The sequence below is a fragment of the Loxodonta africana genome, chromosome 2, assembly GCF_030014295.1.
Source record: "Loxodonta africana isolate mLoxAfr1 chromosome 2, mLoxAfr1.hap2, whole genome shotgun sequence".
Classification (NCBI taxonomy): domain Eukaryota; kingdom Metazoa; phylum Chordata; class Mammalia; order Proboscidea; family Elephantidae; genus Loxodonta; species Loxodonta africana.
This window is the reverse complement of record NC_087343.1, coordinates 128,195,818-128,214,308: the sequence shown is the minus strand read 5'-3', so window position 1 is coordinate 128,214,308 and position 18,491 is coordinate 128,195,818. Positions and strand designations below refer to the sequence as shown.

Sequence of the window (18,491 nt, the reverse complement as noted above, 5' to 3'; positions counted from 1 at the left end):
TAATATAGAACAATTTAATAACATAATAAGAAAACTACCTGATATAATGGATATATATAAGACACTGCATCTAACAATTGAAGAATACGCATTCTTTTCAAGCAGGTGTGCAACATTTCAGAAATTTACTAGGCCACTTAAGGAATTCTAAAAAACATCAAAGGATTGCATACATATGAACTGCTTTCTGACAAAAGTTCAATTATGCTAGAAATAAATAAAAAGACAGCTAGATAATATCCTATGTGTTTGAAAATTAATACCTTTGAATTTCCACAGTCAAAAAATCATGATAGAAATGAGAAAATGTTTTTAACTGAATCATAATGAAAATACTGCATTTCAGAACTTATGGATTCAGCTATGAACAACTGAAAATTAGTGAGCTAAACATCTCTGTAAGTTAATTTTTAAAAGACACTAAAATAAGCTCAAAGAAAACAAAAGGAAAGGAATCATAAGGAGAAGAAATTAATAAAATTGAAAAGAAACATTTAGTAAGAAGTGTCCAAAAAGATAAAATATAATTTTTAAGTACAAAATAATATTGATTGATTGATAAGGAAAAAGAAGGCACAAATAATTAATATCAGGAATAGAAAAGGAGACATTGCCACAGATGCTTTAGACATTAAGACAATAATTAGAGGATATGTTGAATTACTTCATATCAATAAGTATGTAAGTTTAGATGAATTGGATAAAATTCCTAGAAAAATACAACTTACCAAAACTGATTCCAGGTTTATCTTATCACACTAAAATGAATACTCAAAAATTTTCCCCTGGTTCCAGATAGCTTCCTCAGTAAGTCTGCCAAATATTCAAAAGGCAAATAATTCCAATCTGATAAAGTATTCCAGACAGTAGGAAAGGAGAAAAAAATTCTCCACTCATTTTACGACTCTCAACCCTGACACGGACAGTGCAAAGACAGAGTTGACAGGCTGGTGCCAGTCATAGACATACATGTATGAAGATAGTCTTTTTTGGTCAATAATCTCTCTCTTTAGCTATGCTTTCTCAATGGCCTCACATGAGCCTTGAGAGTAGAATGATCCCATCACATTGCTCATGAGGTTTCCAGAGCATGCTACCCAAGGAGATATTAACAATTTCCATTTGTAGAAGTGCTTTTGAAAATATCTTTAAGAATTCCACAGTGCAAATCTTGGTTCATCTGAATTACTCACATTCCCAGCTTCTTTAGTTTTATAGAATAAGTTTTCTGTATAGTAAACTGACAGACATCAAAGAATACCTGGAAGCAAAGAAAAAGAAGTATTTGTCTTCTAGTCTGTGGTAATTTTCTTTTTTTTTTCAATAGCTAGAAGTAATTGACATATATATGTTTTCCATGCTGCAGCTGCTCACCTTCTTAGTCAGGCTACTTATTCAAATCTGGTGTAAGCTGATCTAATGTTATGAACCTAAAGAAGATGCAAACCATTTTTATAATGCATTCTTTTGGGATTCTGAGGGAAATTCCAGAAATGCATCTGCATTCTGAGCAAAAAGTATTTGGGGATGTAAGTGGTGATATTACTGAGTTTTACGTTCCTTGCAGTTAATTTTCTCAGTTCATCACACTGGTTCCAGTACAAATTTGGTATTTATATTAAGGCCCTTTACGGAAGCTGAGTCATTGCAAAGTAATCATCTAACAGGAGTACAATGAAGATTTGTAATTTATAGTATTGGCTTGACTTCCAACTTGATTTTCTAATATTTTCAGTTCCCTGTCAGGCTGTGATAACTATGACTAATACAAGATGTCATGATTGTTTCCAATTTAGCTGGAAAACTTCTGACTGTTCAACTCATCTTTTTTTTAAGTTTGGAAATGAAAAAAAAAAAAAAAACAATTGTTCCTAATGCCATGTGGACTCTAGCCTCTGCGTTATCGTTTCTTTGGCATGTTGTTTTGTTATATAGCAGGTAGTCAAAAAAAATTGGACCAAGAACTTTGTTTCCTAAGTAGATGGGGAGATTTAATAAGTGTTTCTCCCAAAAATGTATATACCTGATGGCAGATTCCACTTACTGTTTCAGAGGGGAGTCAGCTTCCAAAGGGATAGAGAATGTCACAAATGAAGGAGAAAGATAAGGCAGCAACAGTTTCTGTGACTTTAAGGTCCTTCCTGTGTGCTACACTTACTATTTAAATACATAAAACTAAAGGGACAGGTACTCCATATGTGCCCCCAAGGCAAACAATATAGAAAATTCATTAACAGTGTATTTGAGAGGCAAACCGAAGTACAAGTTATGGACTGCTTTCTCCTTTTTTACGGTATTTCATCTGGGGATAATAACTCAGAAGTGTATTCATTTCCCAGTGCTGGCATAACCAGTTACCACAGACTGGGTGACTTAAAACAACAGACAGTTATTTTCTCACAGTTCTAGAGGCTAGAAGTTCAAGATCAAAGTGTCAGCAGGATTAGTCCCTAGTGGAGAGCCTGAGGGAGAATCTGTTCCACACTTCTCTTCTAGCTTCTCGTGTTCCTTGCCTTGTGGAGACATCACTCCAATTTCTGCCTCTGTTTCATACGGCATTGCTCGTTTGTGTGTCTGTCTGTGTTTCTTCTCCTCATCTTGTAAGCACACCAGTCCCATTACATTAGGGCCTACCCTAAGCCACTATAACCTCACCTTAACTTGATTCGAACTGCAAAGACCCTATTTCCATGTAAGGTCATATTCACAGGTACTGGGGGTTAGAATGTCAGCGCATCTTTTGGGGGCACATGATTCAACCCACAACAGGAAAGAACGAAAATGAAACCCATAAAGGACATAAAACTTGAAAAAAGTGAGATACTGAATTTAAATGAAAGGCAGGTGAAAAAAATATGAGTATACATTAAAATACGAAGTATTCTGAAATGCCCAGAAAATGTTTAGAAAACCAACTTCCCACAGGCTCAAAAATTGTACCATTCTTTTTAAGAATAAGAGATCACAGAGGAGGAAGATTCAAGGAAGATATAAATCAACATAAGCAGTTGAAAAGTAAGCACGCCCAGCTCAAAGAAAAGAAAATATTACAGGGATGAACGCACACCACATTAAAGGACTTAATAATAAAAGGGAGTATAGACATTGTCAGGGAATGAGACAGATAGGCTTAAAGAATCACACAAACACAATAAAATGTACAGGCAAATAATAATTTTACCCGTTTTCTAACCATGACGTCTACTATAACAGACACACTGAAGGGAGAGTTGGTGTATAAAGACTCTCACCTACACACATGGGTTCAAATGAACCGAAAAGAAATAACATTACAGCTGATATCATCAGTTGCTGGCAAATTTTCTAGAAAACAAAGCATGTTAAAACAGGAGAGAAAAGAATGGGTAATGAACAGGGCTTTTGTTCTTGTTTGGCCAAGATGATAAATGCAGTTCCGGAGCTTCTGGAATGTCTTTCTGCTGGCCTTTGGGCAAGTGGCCAATATCCTGTCACCCCAATTACAGACAAAGACCAATGACATGCAAGCTTGCATATTAATAAAGAATCTTTATGTTCAGAAAAACAATATATTTTATTTTGCTGTTTCCTTGCCCTCGTTTTAAAATAGGATGATAGTAATTCCTACCACATAGGGTGTTTTGATGATTAAATTTTGTTCTTATGCTCCTAGCACAGTGTCTGGCATACAGTAGTTGCTCAATTGATATTCGTTGTTCTCATTCATATTTTAATTCAAATAATTGTGATTCTAATTACACCCTAATTTTTCTGAGATTAAGCCCAGAAGCACTCTCTCTCTTGCTTTCTATATTTATTCTGTCCTTTTTCATTTATTCTAATTTGTCCTTTTTTAAAAATCATTTTTCTCACTTCATTTTATTGCTTGCATGTTAATTTACTACTTTCTAATTTAGTATGATTGCACATTTTTTGATATGTAAAACCTCAGTTTTCTTCTATGTAAAATGAGGGGGTTATACTAAACCAATCTGCAGGTTTCTACCAAGGTCAGAATTAGCAGATCTATGAATCTGAATGACATCACAGGGGCTGGGGAGTTGGGAATGTTGGGGAATGAGGGGAGATGGGGCTTGCTTCCCAACAGGATGAGGATGTTCTGGCAAATTGCCATCTCATGTCCACAGCGTACAGAAATGCTAAGTGTTAGTTTGAGGGCATTAAGGTGAAACGCCCAGAGGAAAACGTCAAAGTAGGTGTCAAGGTAAGAAATACTTTTTAGGTGTCTGGTCATTTTTCTAGGGACTGTGAGGAAAGAATAAACAACAAAGTTCTTGCATTCACATAGTGTACAATTTAGTTGTATTAAAACTTTCCACTCCATGGGGATATTTTGAATGACCGCAAAAAAGAGATGGCATGAAAAGTGGTCTAGTAAGCCTATAGCTACTGGAGTATGCAGTTGAATATATGAATTGCTTCTTATGCTTTGATATCATTCTTTCATCGTTAAAATTATTAGTGTTTTGCTAAGGTAAAGTACAACATAAAAAAATGAAAATAAATGGCAATAAATGCTGTTTACTAATAACTTCTAGAGCCCTGGTGGCATAGTGGTTAAGAGCTTGGGTGCTAACCAAAAGGTCAGCAGTTCGAATCCACCAGCCTGCGTCCTTGGAAACCCTATGGGGCATTCCTACTTCAGTTTTTACTTTCATATATTTATTTAATTTTTCATCAGCTCAAGTTACTTGCTTTATTAAATCCACATTCTAATTATTTAATTGACAGCACAAAATCTACTACCAGTAGATGTCATTGCACAAATAAATAACTAAATACTCATTTTTGTTTGTTTTTACAGCTTCTTTTTGCTTTTGACTTGATAAAATATGATTTTCAGAAAGATGAACCCATTAGAAATGAACAGGGCTGGTGCAGTAGTGTGAAAAAAGGTAAGATTCTTGTATTTGAAATGTTCCTTCAAGCAAACTTATTGAATATCTATTTAATTACTACTAAATCTAGAAAAAATGGTTATTTCAACTGTGTAATTTGACTTATTAAGAATTTCAGTGCAGGTAAATTGTTTAATTATTAGATTTTAAGAGCCCCAATGGGGTCACTCAGATGGTAAATTATTATAATTTGAAAGTGATAACTATTTGGCTCATATTTTCCTTAATATATCGCTTCTAGTTTTGCAATAATGGCATGAGTCTAATGTCCTATATCAATAAAATATAATGTTAAAAAAATGATAATTTATCATTCCAGTTATTCTAGGTATAGTGAAAAGTCAGGCAGACTTAGGTTTAAATTTGGACTCTGATACTTATAAACTGTGCAACTTTTGGCAGGTTACTCAACCTCTCTGGGTGTTCTTTTCTTCACATACTAGAGAGGTGACAATATTTATTTCATAAGGTTATTATCGACAATTAAATGAGATAATATATGCAAAGCGCTGCAGAGGGCCTAGAATATGACCTGTTCCTTTCTCTACTTCTCCTCACCCCTCTTCACCCACCAACAGAGACTTTCTCACAATTTTAGGTTAGAAATGTTAATGAAAGAAAGTGCTCCAATTAACTTTCTTCTGCTTATAATCAAGCTAGAAAGTAAAATGCAGAGACACGCACTAGGAATCATTTGAAGATTCAGGCTAAGGTCCAATTTACTTTTTTCTGTCTTCCAGCATGTTTAAACTATATTTCAAAGATAATTTCCTAAATTTTTACTTCATATGTGGATGTAAGATTTCCAACCAGTTTTTATTTTCTGGTAGCTGGCAGGTTGAAAAAATATATAAGTCTTACCTATTAAAAAATAAATCTCCCAATTGTCTGAATTTCAAGTCTAAGGACATTTATCAAATATGCATCCCTAACTCAACTTTACAGACAATGTTCAAATGACCAGCAATTCCCAAAGAGATGCAAATAACTTTATTTAAATACTTTTCTATGGTGTTTTATTTATTATGATTATAGTGATATCTGATAATTGGAAGTCAAATCCCAGAACAATGCTTACGTAACCTCAGGGTTTCTTAAAAAGCTTGTTAACCCCAAATATTCACTTTGCTGTTTGGAATTCTCATTATGAGCTACACAGTATTTTTTTTTCCATTAAGGTGTTGTGTAAATTTATAACATACATGATGCCTAGATGGGATAGATATGAATACACTATGACCTGTTTAAGCTTTTGCAGTATTTAATTTGTCGGGGAAGCAGCTATCCCATATGTACTGAAGAAGAAAAACAAAACAAAAGCCGAAATTTTAAGAAGATTTAACAGGCTTGGAAATTTTCAAAATGTAGGGAATGTAGACCAACAGAAATGCAATGAGGAGTGAGGCTTTGGAATCAGATGGACCTGGGTAAACTCCACCTCTGACACTTGGTATCTATATGATACCGGGCAAATTACTTTTCTGCCTCTGTTTTGTCACCTGTAAGATGAAGATAATGTCAGTGCCTACCTTAAAGGTTTGTCATGAAGATTAGACTGGACATATATAAAACTCTCAAAATAGTGTCTGGTACCTAGGGAGTACTCAATAAATATAACCACGGTAATGATTATTATTATGATAGTGATGGTGATGACAATGATGTTAACAATGATGGGGCCTCTGCTGTAGCAGAGAAGGCTTGTTTGGACCAGTGGCCTGTGTGCCCTTGGAAGCCAGAATGCCAGGAGGAATGGGAGCAATGGAAGATAAATACAGTGTTAAAATGACATAAATTGCTTTATGGCTTGCTAGAATCCAACCCTGTCTAACCCACCACATGGATATTATATCTCTTTACAATAAGCAAAGCAAATAAACAATGGCTTTGACAATTTGGGGCAGTGAGTCCCCCAAGGAAACCGTGGTGGTGTAGTGGTTAAGTGCTATGGCTGCTAACCAAGAGGTCGGCAGTTCAAATCTGCCAGGTGTTCCTTGGAAACTCTATGGAGCAGTTCTACTCTGTCCGATAGGGTCCCTATGAGTTGGAATTGACTCGACAGCAGTAGGTTTGGTTTTGGGTTTTGAGCCTCCCAAGGCAGCTTTTTACCTTGCAGATTGCTGGGTAAAATCTTTATTAATTTGGATGTGTTTGATTGGAAAATTATTTCAGAAGCTATGTCTATGTATAAGTAAAGCTAATAAGTTTCAGTGAATGGGAGATTTTTTCAAAGTATCCTCTCTTTCTTATTGAGGATTCCTGGAATAACATCCCACAGGAATAAACATTTTCTTAAACTTTAATAACATTTTAATTGGATCAAAGATAGTATTACACAGAAACCTTGTTGCAAAATCATAGTCTTAAGTTAAATTCTAGGTACATTCTCCTCTCTTTGGTTTGGTCAACTTACTTCACCCTAGTTACTTCCCTGTGAAAGAGAAATTATAAAAGGTTTTCTGTGAAGAATAGACAAGAAGACAGTTGCAAAGTGTTCATGGTGCTTGACACATATTAAGTGCCCAATAAGTATGGCAACTACCATCATTTTATTAAAATTATTATTAACATTGTTCTTTATATAGTTGTCTTATTAACAGTGTTAATATCTATACAATCCAAAACCAAAAATAGCTATTGCTTTATGCACCCAGAATGTAAAAGAAACTTAATACATCTTTCCTTTTATTCAATTCCCTTTTGGTTTGGAAAGTAATCTGTGATTGTGGCAAGCTGTGAAGGGATGTGCTAGTAACAGGTACCCAGCGTTAAGTGATATCAAATGTAATAAAAATAAGTTCAGGGGAAGGAGAGATGAGCAACATTGGTTTTGTTGGCCAGATATAATTCGGTTACATGCTTGTGTAATGTAGCAGCCTTAATCAGATGGCTGAAGAAACGCCCTTCTCTGTCTCTCGCAGGAGAGCCTGGACTTCTGATTGCTCCAGTGAGTGCGCAGCATCCATTCTTCGGTCATGCTGGGAATAAGAAGTATACAGGAAAGAAATTGCTTTATGATGTCTTTAAGAAGGGAGATGTTTACTTTAACACAGGAGACTTACTAGTGCAAGACCAGGATTTCCTTTACTTTTGGGACCGTACTGGGGACACTTTCAGGTATGAAGTACCAGATGCACTGCTTATTCTGTGCTGGAACTGCACGCCGAGCAAGGCTCTGTGGAAATGTTGGAGACCACACGCTCTTTAACCTTCAGGAGCCAGTCAGAGCTATTTTATGTATACATTCTCTCCCCCATTTAAAAACTCATTGGCCATCTGTTTCTAGATTGAGCGGTAAATTTTATGTCAATTTTTATAATCATTTTAGGGAATCATTTTGGTCCAAATCAGTGAGCTGTTTTTATAGAATATATAACAGGTTGGCACACATAAAGTGCTATATGGTAGGCTTAAAACAGAAAACCCAATTTGGTCTAATTCTTGACCTAATGACAAAAAAAATTGAAATAGCAAAATTTCCTTTTCTTATTTTTCCTTGTTTAACTCCTTAAGATTACTTTATGTCTATTAAATTATTTTGCTTTACTAGTAAAGAACTTTTTTAGTAAAGAACTATAGAACAGTGAAGGGCATACACTAGGAATTCAACGAATGTTTGAATGCATGAATTATACTTCCTACTTCCTTGCCTTCTTGTACCATGTTATAAACAAGCTCATTTTATGTAAAATTATTCTAATTAAAGTAAAATATTCATTCTTAATGCACTAAAGGAGCCAAACTGATTAATAGTTAGGAATTAGAAGGGGTCAGTATACTGAAACACAACTATCCTTTTTCTTTTAATTTTTTTATATCCCTGTCACTAGAGATAGGGAATGCTTTGTGCTTTAAAGTTATGACATTACAAAATAAAAGGGGATTTATCATTATTTATTTATTTTATTTTTATGGAATATTATAAAAGCCATTTTATTGTAACCAATTTATAATAGCTAAACATGGATAAAATAATTTTAATTTAAAAATATATATATATACTCTTTGGAGAAGGGTAAGACACAGTACTGGGGAAGCCAGCACAACTTGACCAAGGCAAGGTCATGGAGGCTCCACAGACACATCCAAACTCCCTGAGGGACCGAATTACTGGGCTGAGAGCTGTGGGGACCATGGTCTCGAGTAACATCTGGCTCAACTGGCAAAACATAGTTCATAAAGAAAATGTTCTACATTCTACTTTGGTGAGTAGAGTCTGGGGTTTTAAAAGCCTGTGAGCAGCCATCCAAGGTACTCCACTGGTCTCACCCCATCTGGAGCAAGGGAGAATGAAGAAAACCAAAGGCACAGGGAAAGATTAGCCCAAATGACTAATGGACCACAAGTACAATGGCCTCCGCCAGACTGCGTCCAGCACAACTAGATGTTGCCCAGCTACCACCACTGACTGCTCTGATGGGGATCACAATAGAGAGTCCTGGACAGAGCTGGAGAAAAATGTAGAACAAAATTCTAACTCACAAAAAAAGAAAAAAAAAAAGACCAAACTTACTGGTCTGTCAGAGACTGGAGAAATCCTGAGAGTATGGTCCCAAGACACCCTTTTAGCTTAGTAATGAAGTCACTCCTAAGGTTCACCCTTCAGCCAAAGATTAGACAGGCCCATAAAACAATGTGAGACTAAATGAGCACACCGGCCCAGGGGCAAGGATAAGAACGCAGGAAGGGACAGGAAAGCTGTTAACGGGCAACCTAAGGTGGAGAAGGGGAGAGTGCTGACATGTCGTGGGGTTGGCAGCCGATGTCACAAAACAATATGTGTACTAATTGTTTAATGAGAAGCCAGTTTGTTCTGTAAACTTTCATCTAAAGTACTGTATATATATACGTATTTGTTTTATATATGTTGAATTACCAACAAAATGCTTCCTTAGAAATGTGTTTCATTTTGCAAGCTGGCATTGTTTTTGGTCACTGGGTCCTTGCACAGAGCCAAAAATTCAAGGCACTGAAAGTAAAACTGGGAATCTACTTCTTCAAATACAGTTCACTGACTGGAATATGCTTTTGTTTAGATGGAAAGGAGAAAATGTTGCAACCACAGAGGTTGCTGATATTGTTGCAATGTTGGATTTCATACAGGAAGCAAGCGTATATGGTGTAGTTGTACCAGGTATGAATAGATTTCAGGTTTTGAAAGGATATTTGAGTACAGTGTAACACCCTTCTTTAGTTGTACAACTATCTTACTGATTAAACATTTTAATTTTAAATATTAAAATAAATATCTTTGTCTTGGCAAGTAATGCCATTGACAAGGCTGACACACCAGGAGTCACATCAAGAGAAAGGTACAAACAGAATTGTAATGTCTGTGTGTTTTTTTAAGCAGAACTTGAAAACTCTGGTCAGTGACTCATTGGTTGAAAATAGTTACCCACCTTTTCAATAGTCTATTACTGTTTTTCTTGATGACTGTTGTTTATACATACCACTAAACACACACATATTGTAGTTTAAATGTCTGATAGCACTGATTTGTACTTAAGGTGGGTCTTTGTTTCAAGAAATTTCACACCTGGGTTCCTTGTTAAGATTATTTTTAAGTCTGTTTTGCCTCATTTATCTTTATAAATATGCATGTGAGGATTTTCTCATGATGGTGAAAATGCAACAGAGGACTGACCGTTCTCAAGTCACAGGACAGCTGTTCCCTTCACTGTCTTTTTATACAAATGACAATCCTTTCCAGCTAATGCTTGAGGTGCAGAGGACATTGAGGGTGGGAATGTGTGGACAGGAGGGTGGAGGAAGGGGATGTTTATTTAATAGACTAGACGGTCACTGGGTGTTAAAAAAAAGTATATGGGGTTCTGATCCACTGTAAAGAGCCCTCGGTAGCATGATAAGCAGTAAATAATCTATGAAATTCGTTGTGGAGATACCAGTTGCCAGTCTCTTAACTTAAAAATATGTTTTTAAATTAATGCTTAAAATAGACATTTATGCTGGAATATTTACCCCCCCCAAAAAAAAAAACCTTTGCTGTCGAGTTGATTCCAACTCATAGTGACCCTGTAGGACAGAGTAGAACTGCTGCATTACGGATTCCAAGGCTGTAATCTTTATGAAAGCAGACTACCGTGTGTTTCTCCTGAGGAGCAGCTGGTGGGTTCAAACCCCTGACCTTTCAGTTAGCAGCCAAGCACTTAACCACTGTGCCACCAGAGCTCCTTTGCTGGAATATATCTACCTTTAAATAAGTGTCTTAATATTTTTCACTAGTGGTGGTTGGATGCAAATTATGGGTCATTTATGATGTTTTCTATTACATCTATTTCATTTCTGTGGTATAGGCAATTTGAAAGCAATTTTAGCATTCCCTGTTCCTAAATTTCTAGGGAGTATATAAGATGCTAGGTCCCTGGGTAGCTCAGATGATTTGTTCTCTATTACTAACCTAAAGATCGGCAGTTTGAACCCACACAGCAGTGCTGCAGAAGAAAGGCCTGGCAGTCTATGTCTGTAAAGATTTATAGCCAAGAAAACCCTATGTAGCAGTTCTGCCCTGTGACACATGGGTTACCATGAGTCAGAATCCACTCAGCGGCAGCAGGTTTGGTTTTGGTTTTATGTAATATGCTCAGGGAAGGACACAGACTCATTTACGTAGGCTACAACTGAGTTGCTGTTGCTGCAAGATTTAATGTCTCTACCCTGGTGGCGTAATGGTTAAGTGCTACAGCTGCTAACCCAAAGGTTGGCAGTTCAAATCCACCAGGCGCTCCTTGGAAACTCTATGGGGCAGTTCTACTCTGTCCTATAGGATTGCTATGAGTCGGAATCGACTTGACTGACACAGGTTTTTTTTTTTTTTTTTTGGTTTATTTGTGGCAATTAGTATGCATGTGCCAGGATTCTAAAAAAAAAAAAATCTTATAAAATTGACTCTGTTTTGAACTTTATTTTTCAGATTTTGAAGGAAAAACAGGGATGGCTTCGATTATTTTAAAACCAAATAAGTCGTTAGACCTGAAAAAATTTTATGATCAAGTAGTAACATTTCTGCCAGGTTATGCCTGCCCACGGTTTTTAAGAATTCAGGTAATTTTACTGTTTGAATTTACACATCAAAGTTAACTCCAGGAAACCAGGAAAAAAAAAAAAAAAAAAGATGGTTTAATTACAAAACACTATTGTATCCTTTAGATAATGTGTACATTTTATTCATATTGGAAAATTTCAAGATGCATAGTGAGAAGCATTGGGATGTAGAGTTGATGCTAATTTATTCCATATTTGAAGCTTCATTATAGAAGAGATCATGATGAAATGCTAGGATGTCTTTGAGCTTTGACTATAAAATTGCCCTCTTCCTCTTCAGTCAGGACCTCATAGCAAAATGATGGTCTCAGTGACAGTGGCAAGCCAAAGCCACAGGTTACACGAACCGTGTTATGACATTTGATGTACTGTGCCTAAAATTAGGTTCCACCACAAGCATACATCAGGGCATCTTCGGAAGTGTGCAGAACCTAAAGGCAATTGGCTTTAAGCAATCTTGCTTCCCCTTGGGGAATTTCGAGCTCATTTGTTTTGGGAAGAGGGCTTTCTCCTGTTAGAAAACAAATTTACTCAGCTACTGAACTAACTTTACTTGCTCATTTAGTCAGTCTTACATTTATTTAGTCTTGTGCCTCAAATATAATTTCCCAAAGCTACTAGTATTCATCATCTGTCAATATCCAATTACATGGACTTTTTTTTTTTGGATACATTTTTATATTGCTATTAGATGTCTGTCTTAGTCATCTAGTGCTGCTTAAACAGAAATACCACAAGTGGATGGCTTTAACAAACAGAAGTTTATTCTCTCACAGTCTAGTAGGCTAGAAGTCCAAATTCAGGGTATCAGCTTCAGGGGAAGGCTTTCTCTGTCAGCTCTGGAGCAAAGTCCTTGTCATCAATCTTCACCTGGTCTAGTAGCTTCTCAGCACAGGGACCCCAGGTCCAAAGGACATGCTCTGCTCCCGATGCTGCTTTCTTGGTGGTGTGAGGTTTCCCTGTATCTCTGCTTTCTTCTCTCTTTTGTATTTCAAAAGAGATTGGCTCAAGACACAATCTAATCTTGTAGATTGAGTCCTGCCTCATTTTAAGGTAACTTTCGCCTATCCCACCTCATTAACATCATAGAGATTGGATTTATAACACATAGGAAAAGCACATCAGATAACAGAACGGTAGACAATCATACAATACTGGGAATCATGGCCTAGCCAAATTGATACACGTATTTTTGGGGGACACAATTCCATCCATGACAATGTCTAAAGGAGCAAAGAAGGTATCATATTCCTTTTTAAAGCATTTGCTGAGTAATCTTCATGTACAAATCATTGTTTGGTCAATGGGACACATTATCTGAACTGTAATAAATATGTATTTTATTTGCATAGCATTTTTTATTTTTAAGAGCTTTTGTATACATTGTCTCAGATTATTTTTTATAGCATACCTCTGAAATACTAGAGGTAAGTAAATTAAAGCAGGAATAATATATTTTAATAGGAATTTTTATTTGGATAATTATAGATTCACACGCAGTTGTAAGAAACAATACAGAGTGATCCTGTGTACTCTTTACCCAGTTTCCACCAGTGGTATCATTTTGCAAAACTATAGTATAATATCACCACCAGGATATTGACATTGAGGCATTGATACAATCCACCCATGTCTCCAGTTTTACTTGTACTCATTTGTGTGTGTGAATGCCTGTGTGAGTACAGTGAGTTCTATACACTTTTATCACCTTTGTAGGTTCATATACTCACCACCATAGTCAAGATACCAAACAATCCCAGCACAAGTATCCTTCATGTTGCCCTTTTATAATCACACCCAGCTCCCACCTGCTTAGCTGTCCTCTCCCCGACAAGTAATATATTTTGACGGAGTAGAAAGTTGATTGATTGAATAATATTTGAAACATTTTTCCCCTAAGGTAACCTAAAATTGACTTTTATTAAACAGAAGAAATATTTTGGCATAGGATTGATGACTCTAGATGACTAGACCAGCCTTGCACAAATTTAGAAAATATTTTAGGGTCATTAAGTACCTAAAAAGAACATGGGCCATGACTATTTCGTTCATTTTAGTATTAACTATAATTAGCACAATGCCTGACACTTAGTGGCAGTCAAAAATATTTATTTGATAAATGAATTAAAATAAATATAAGTGATGCAAGGGTAAAAGTTACTTCTGGCAAAATTACTAAAACAATGATCTTATTAGAAATCTATTTAGCACAAATAAAAAAGAAAAGATTAAAAAACAAAGGATACTTTTGCCTACCAAATTTACAGTTTTTTTAAAATGTGATAATATTGACTATGGCTGGGATGAAATTAAATTGGCCCTTTTATTCTGCTATAGAAACACAAATTGTAAGTTCTCTAGAAAACAGTTTAGTAATATGTAATCAGACTCTTAGAATTTGGATTTATTTTGACTTAGTGATTTCACTTCCAGAAATTTATCCTTAGAAAGAATTCAAAGATGCAAAAATGTTATACAGTATATGGAGAGGTTTTTCAAAGTGTTATTTATCATAATTATTTTGAAATTCTGCATATGTTTAAGAATAAGGTCAAGGTTAATTAAATTATGATAATTAAATGAGATTTTATAAAGCCATTAAAATGTGCTATTTTAAGAAAATTGTGTGACCTGGGAAAATCTACCTGATATATCATTAAGTTAAAAACAAGCAGAACACCAAACTATATAAATACCCTAAGATTCTACTTTCTAAAAAAGAGAAAAGAATCTGTGTGCCCATATAACCACTCTGTGACGGTACTGACGAGGAGGTGGGGAAAGCAGGGAAGGGAGTCAAGAAGAAGCTGAATCTTGAATGAGTCCAGAAGTATGAGTAAAGATGTCAGAGGTACTCGTAGAGCCTATAACGGCCTCTTCCTGTCATCTCAGTTAAAACAAGGCTGCTTTTCCATACCTCAGACTCTCACAAAGAGATACGTTCTCTACCTCCCTTAAGATCCTTAGACAGAGATTCCCAAACTTTCTAGATTCATGGCACCTTTAGTGTCCTGTAATTCTTTGATGACATTCTTGGGCCAAAACAAATCCCTAACTGTTCTGTTTATTCACTAATTGGGTGCAAACAACTTAATAAGCATTTATATTATAACAAATTAATAGCCATTTGAAAAAATAATGTGTATAAATCAAAAGAAAACAATAATACATTTATTTCATTTTTAAATAACCATGGTTACTAAATAATGAGATATATACTTTTCAAAACTTGGAATTAGATTTGACTAGACAGAATCAGCCTAATTTCATGTTCCACACTGACTTTTGGTGGTACTTGGTTTCTATCACAGCTATCACCAAAAACCTGGCTTCACAAAGATGCAGATGATATCATTGAAAGGATATATCCCAAACTAATGTGGAAGTGTGAACTACCGTGAGCTAGTTTGTGAGTGGTGACCAACAGATGTTGCTGGGTCTTCCCTGAAAATTTAAAATGTTCCATGGGGGCCCTGGAAGTTCATGGAGGTACTACAGAGCATAGTTTGAGAACTGAGGTTTTACGAGCGCTCTCTACCCAGAGGCACCTTGGAGTAAAAGCCTGGTGATCTGCTTCCAAAAGATCATGGCCCTGAAAACCTTATGGAGCACATATGGCATTGCTGTGAGTTGGAATCCACTTGACTGGACAGCAACAGATTGTTTTGTTGTTGTTGTTCTGCCCCTTTGGTGGAGCACATTTGTGTGTACTTGTATTAGAAATTGCTGTCTTTCAGAGCTAATATCTCCTCGGTGTCTAAGAACAATCCCTATACATAGTATTTAATTGACTCTGAATTGAAGAGATAAGCCTATGTGTTTTAGACATACTTGTAATCAAAGGGCCCTGGTGGCCCAGTGGTTAAAGCACTCGGCTACTAATGGAGAAAGGTCAGTGGTTGGAACACACAAGCTGCTCCATGGGAGAGAGATGTGGCAGTCTGCTTCTGTAAAGATTTACAGTTCTGTTCTTTCCTATAGGGTTGATAAGAGTCAGAATCGACTCAATGGCAATGGGTTTGGTTTGGTTTTGTAATCAGTTTATTGACTTATGTTCATAATTCTTAAATATCAAATAAGTTAATATTTGAACAAAGTTTACAGGTAATCCCTAGTATAAATCAAGCTAAGGATTTAAATGTTCTAAACGGCATTTTTAGTTCTAACGTTTAAAGAAATTATTAATAAATATAGAGATGATAATTAGATATAAAAATGTTACAATTAAATATTATAGTCTATATTTAAATATTTTATTTATATATCATAACTACAAGATAATATTAAATGATTCTACTCATCATGGTCATTGTTTTATAGGGAAAAATGGAAACAACAGGTACCTTCAAACTACAGAAGTTCCGATTGGTAGAAGAAGGATTTAACCCACTGAAAATTTCTGATCCACTTTACTTTATGGATAACTTGAAAAAATCTTATGTTCCACTGACCAAAGAACTTTACCATCAAATTGTATTAGGGGAGATAAAACTTTAAAATATTGTATATAGGGGATTTTCATATGCTTTATTAGAAACAGTGAGAGGAGAATATGTCATTTTTCATTATGAAATGGGAAACAGGAACTAACATTAATTAAACAAGTACTGTGTTTCCTTAATCTGCAAAAACTTTAATTAAGAATTTTAATATGTTTTAATTGATATAAATTTTAATAGATTATCCTTTTTACCCATTTTGGGATTCAGTTCATACCTAAATATTTGCCATAATTTTAAAGATTTTAAGTAGATAATATAAGTGATTAACAGTATAGACACTAAAAATATAGTTTTATAATATTTAAAGATTCTAACTTTGAATAAATGGTTGAATTTTATTCAAATATTTGATTTTTATGCATCCTGTAATTTAATAAAAACCATCTACAATAATATTGTGTTTTAATTTTTTTCTGTTGTTTTTTAATTGTAAACGTAGTCAAAGGAAGCTGACTAAATGCATATCTCCTTTCCCTTAAACTCACATTAAAATGATAGAAAAATGATAAAGATATGAAAACACAGAGCAGGAAAACTTGTAAGCCCAAAGGACTTAGGAATATTTAGAAGATATTTAAATAGGATCAAATTGACAAAAAAAAAAAAAAACCGAGGTATAAAAAAAACAAACCTATCGCCATTAAGTCAACTCTGACCCATAGTGACCCTACAGGACAGAGCAGAACTGCCCCCATAGGGTTTCCAAGAAGTGGGGCTGGTGGATTTGAACTCCTGACTTTTTGGTTATCAGCCGAGCACCTACCCACTGTGCCACCAGGGCCTCTAAAAAACCCACTAATAATACAAGGAAAGAATATACTAGAATACAACCTTGGTATTAATACCAAAATCAGAGGCAGAAAGGGCTTGGAGTTTGAACTGGTTTGTGAGTAGTAGACTGGGAAAGTTATTATAAGGATAGTGTCATACAACTGTGCTTATCCCAAGCTGGAAGAGCCAGAATCAAGTGCTTCCTTAAAGCTAGAACTACAAGAATGACTCTCTTAATAAAATGAACTATCTTCTGTAGGAGGGGATTGTGGGGCTGGATTGTGAAGTGAAAAAGTGAAAAGAAAAAAAAAAAACCATAAAGAATCTCCTGTGCCTATAGACCTACCTTCCTGTACAATCAAGAAGAAAGTTTGCCTTGCCTTTGTTAGCTCCTCCACAGTAAAGAACTTGTTTGGAAGAGAAGTTGAAGATGGTAATTTTTATCATTGTTTGGAAAATGAATGTTATAATGTTAAAGCATTTTTAAAATGTAAAGCTTAACCACAAGGAGCATAGCACAGAAATTGAAGGTCAAACTTTAGAATTAAAAAAGAAAATGTAATCAATTTTGCAAAAATCAGGAAATGAATTAAAGAAAACATGATAAATAGAAGAATAAAAGTCATTATCCTAATATTAAATGTGAATTGATCAATTTCTTTTACTAAAAAAAAGTTCTAAAATGAATAAATTGGCTTTTAATTTTTATATAGATGGTTTGGCTATTCTTTACTTTTCCCGTTTAAAAAATCATCTCTGTGTTTATATATAGTTTAACTTATCCTCTTTAAGCACTACTACAAATCTGGATGGACATTTTTCTCCCAATATCTAGCTCTTTAAACACTTTGGAGATTGGGTCATTATGGTGAACTAAACAAATATCTCAACCTTCTTCGCCACCTTCCAGCTAAAATCCATTAAAATGAAAAAAAAAAATTATAAAGAGAATAATTAAAGGAAAAACAAGGAAGTGTCATCAGTACATGAGAAATTACTGGAAAATAGAGAACAGATGAGGTCAAATTATCAAAACATGATGCAGGAAGGAGGGAAAATATAAAAAGCTTCAAACTTAGGCAGATAAAAATTACTTCACAGGCAAAATTAATGCCAACCGCAGAGTAAACACAGGCAAAAACCAAGTGGGGGCCTCTGTGTAATTATCATTGTAATTAATGATAGAAAATTGAGGCCGTGAGTTTCCTTCCTTTTCCCTTGCTTATAGAAAACTTCTATAAGCAGACAAAAAAAA

General features: G+C 35.2%; 1 protein-coding gene across 1 annotated transcript in view; it reads left to right on the top strand.

Annotated features, from left to right (window-relative positions):
- The window catches only part of SLC27A6 (solute carrier family 27 member 6), a 65,991-nt gene extending 49,153 nt beyond the window's left edge, over nt 1-16,838 (top strand). Inside the window, exons 6-10 of the mRNA XM_003404463.3 lie at nt 4,805-4,895; nt 7,820-8,015; nt 9,935-10,032; nt 11,833-11,963; nt 16,284-16,838. Coding sequence (XP_003404511.1) covers nt 4,805-4,895; nt 7,820-8,015; nt 9,935-10,032; nt 11,833-11,963; nt 16,284-16,460 — 693 coding nt within the window. The 3' untranslated portion in view covers nt 16,461-16,838. The remainder of the gene's footprint in view (nt 1-4,804; nt 4,896-7,819; nt 8,016-9,934; nt 10,033-11,832; nt 11,964-16,283) is intronic.
- Nucleotides 16,839-18,491: the final 1,653 nt, after the last annotated feature.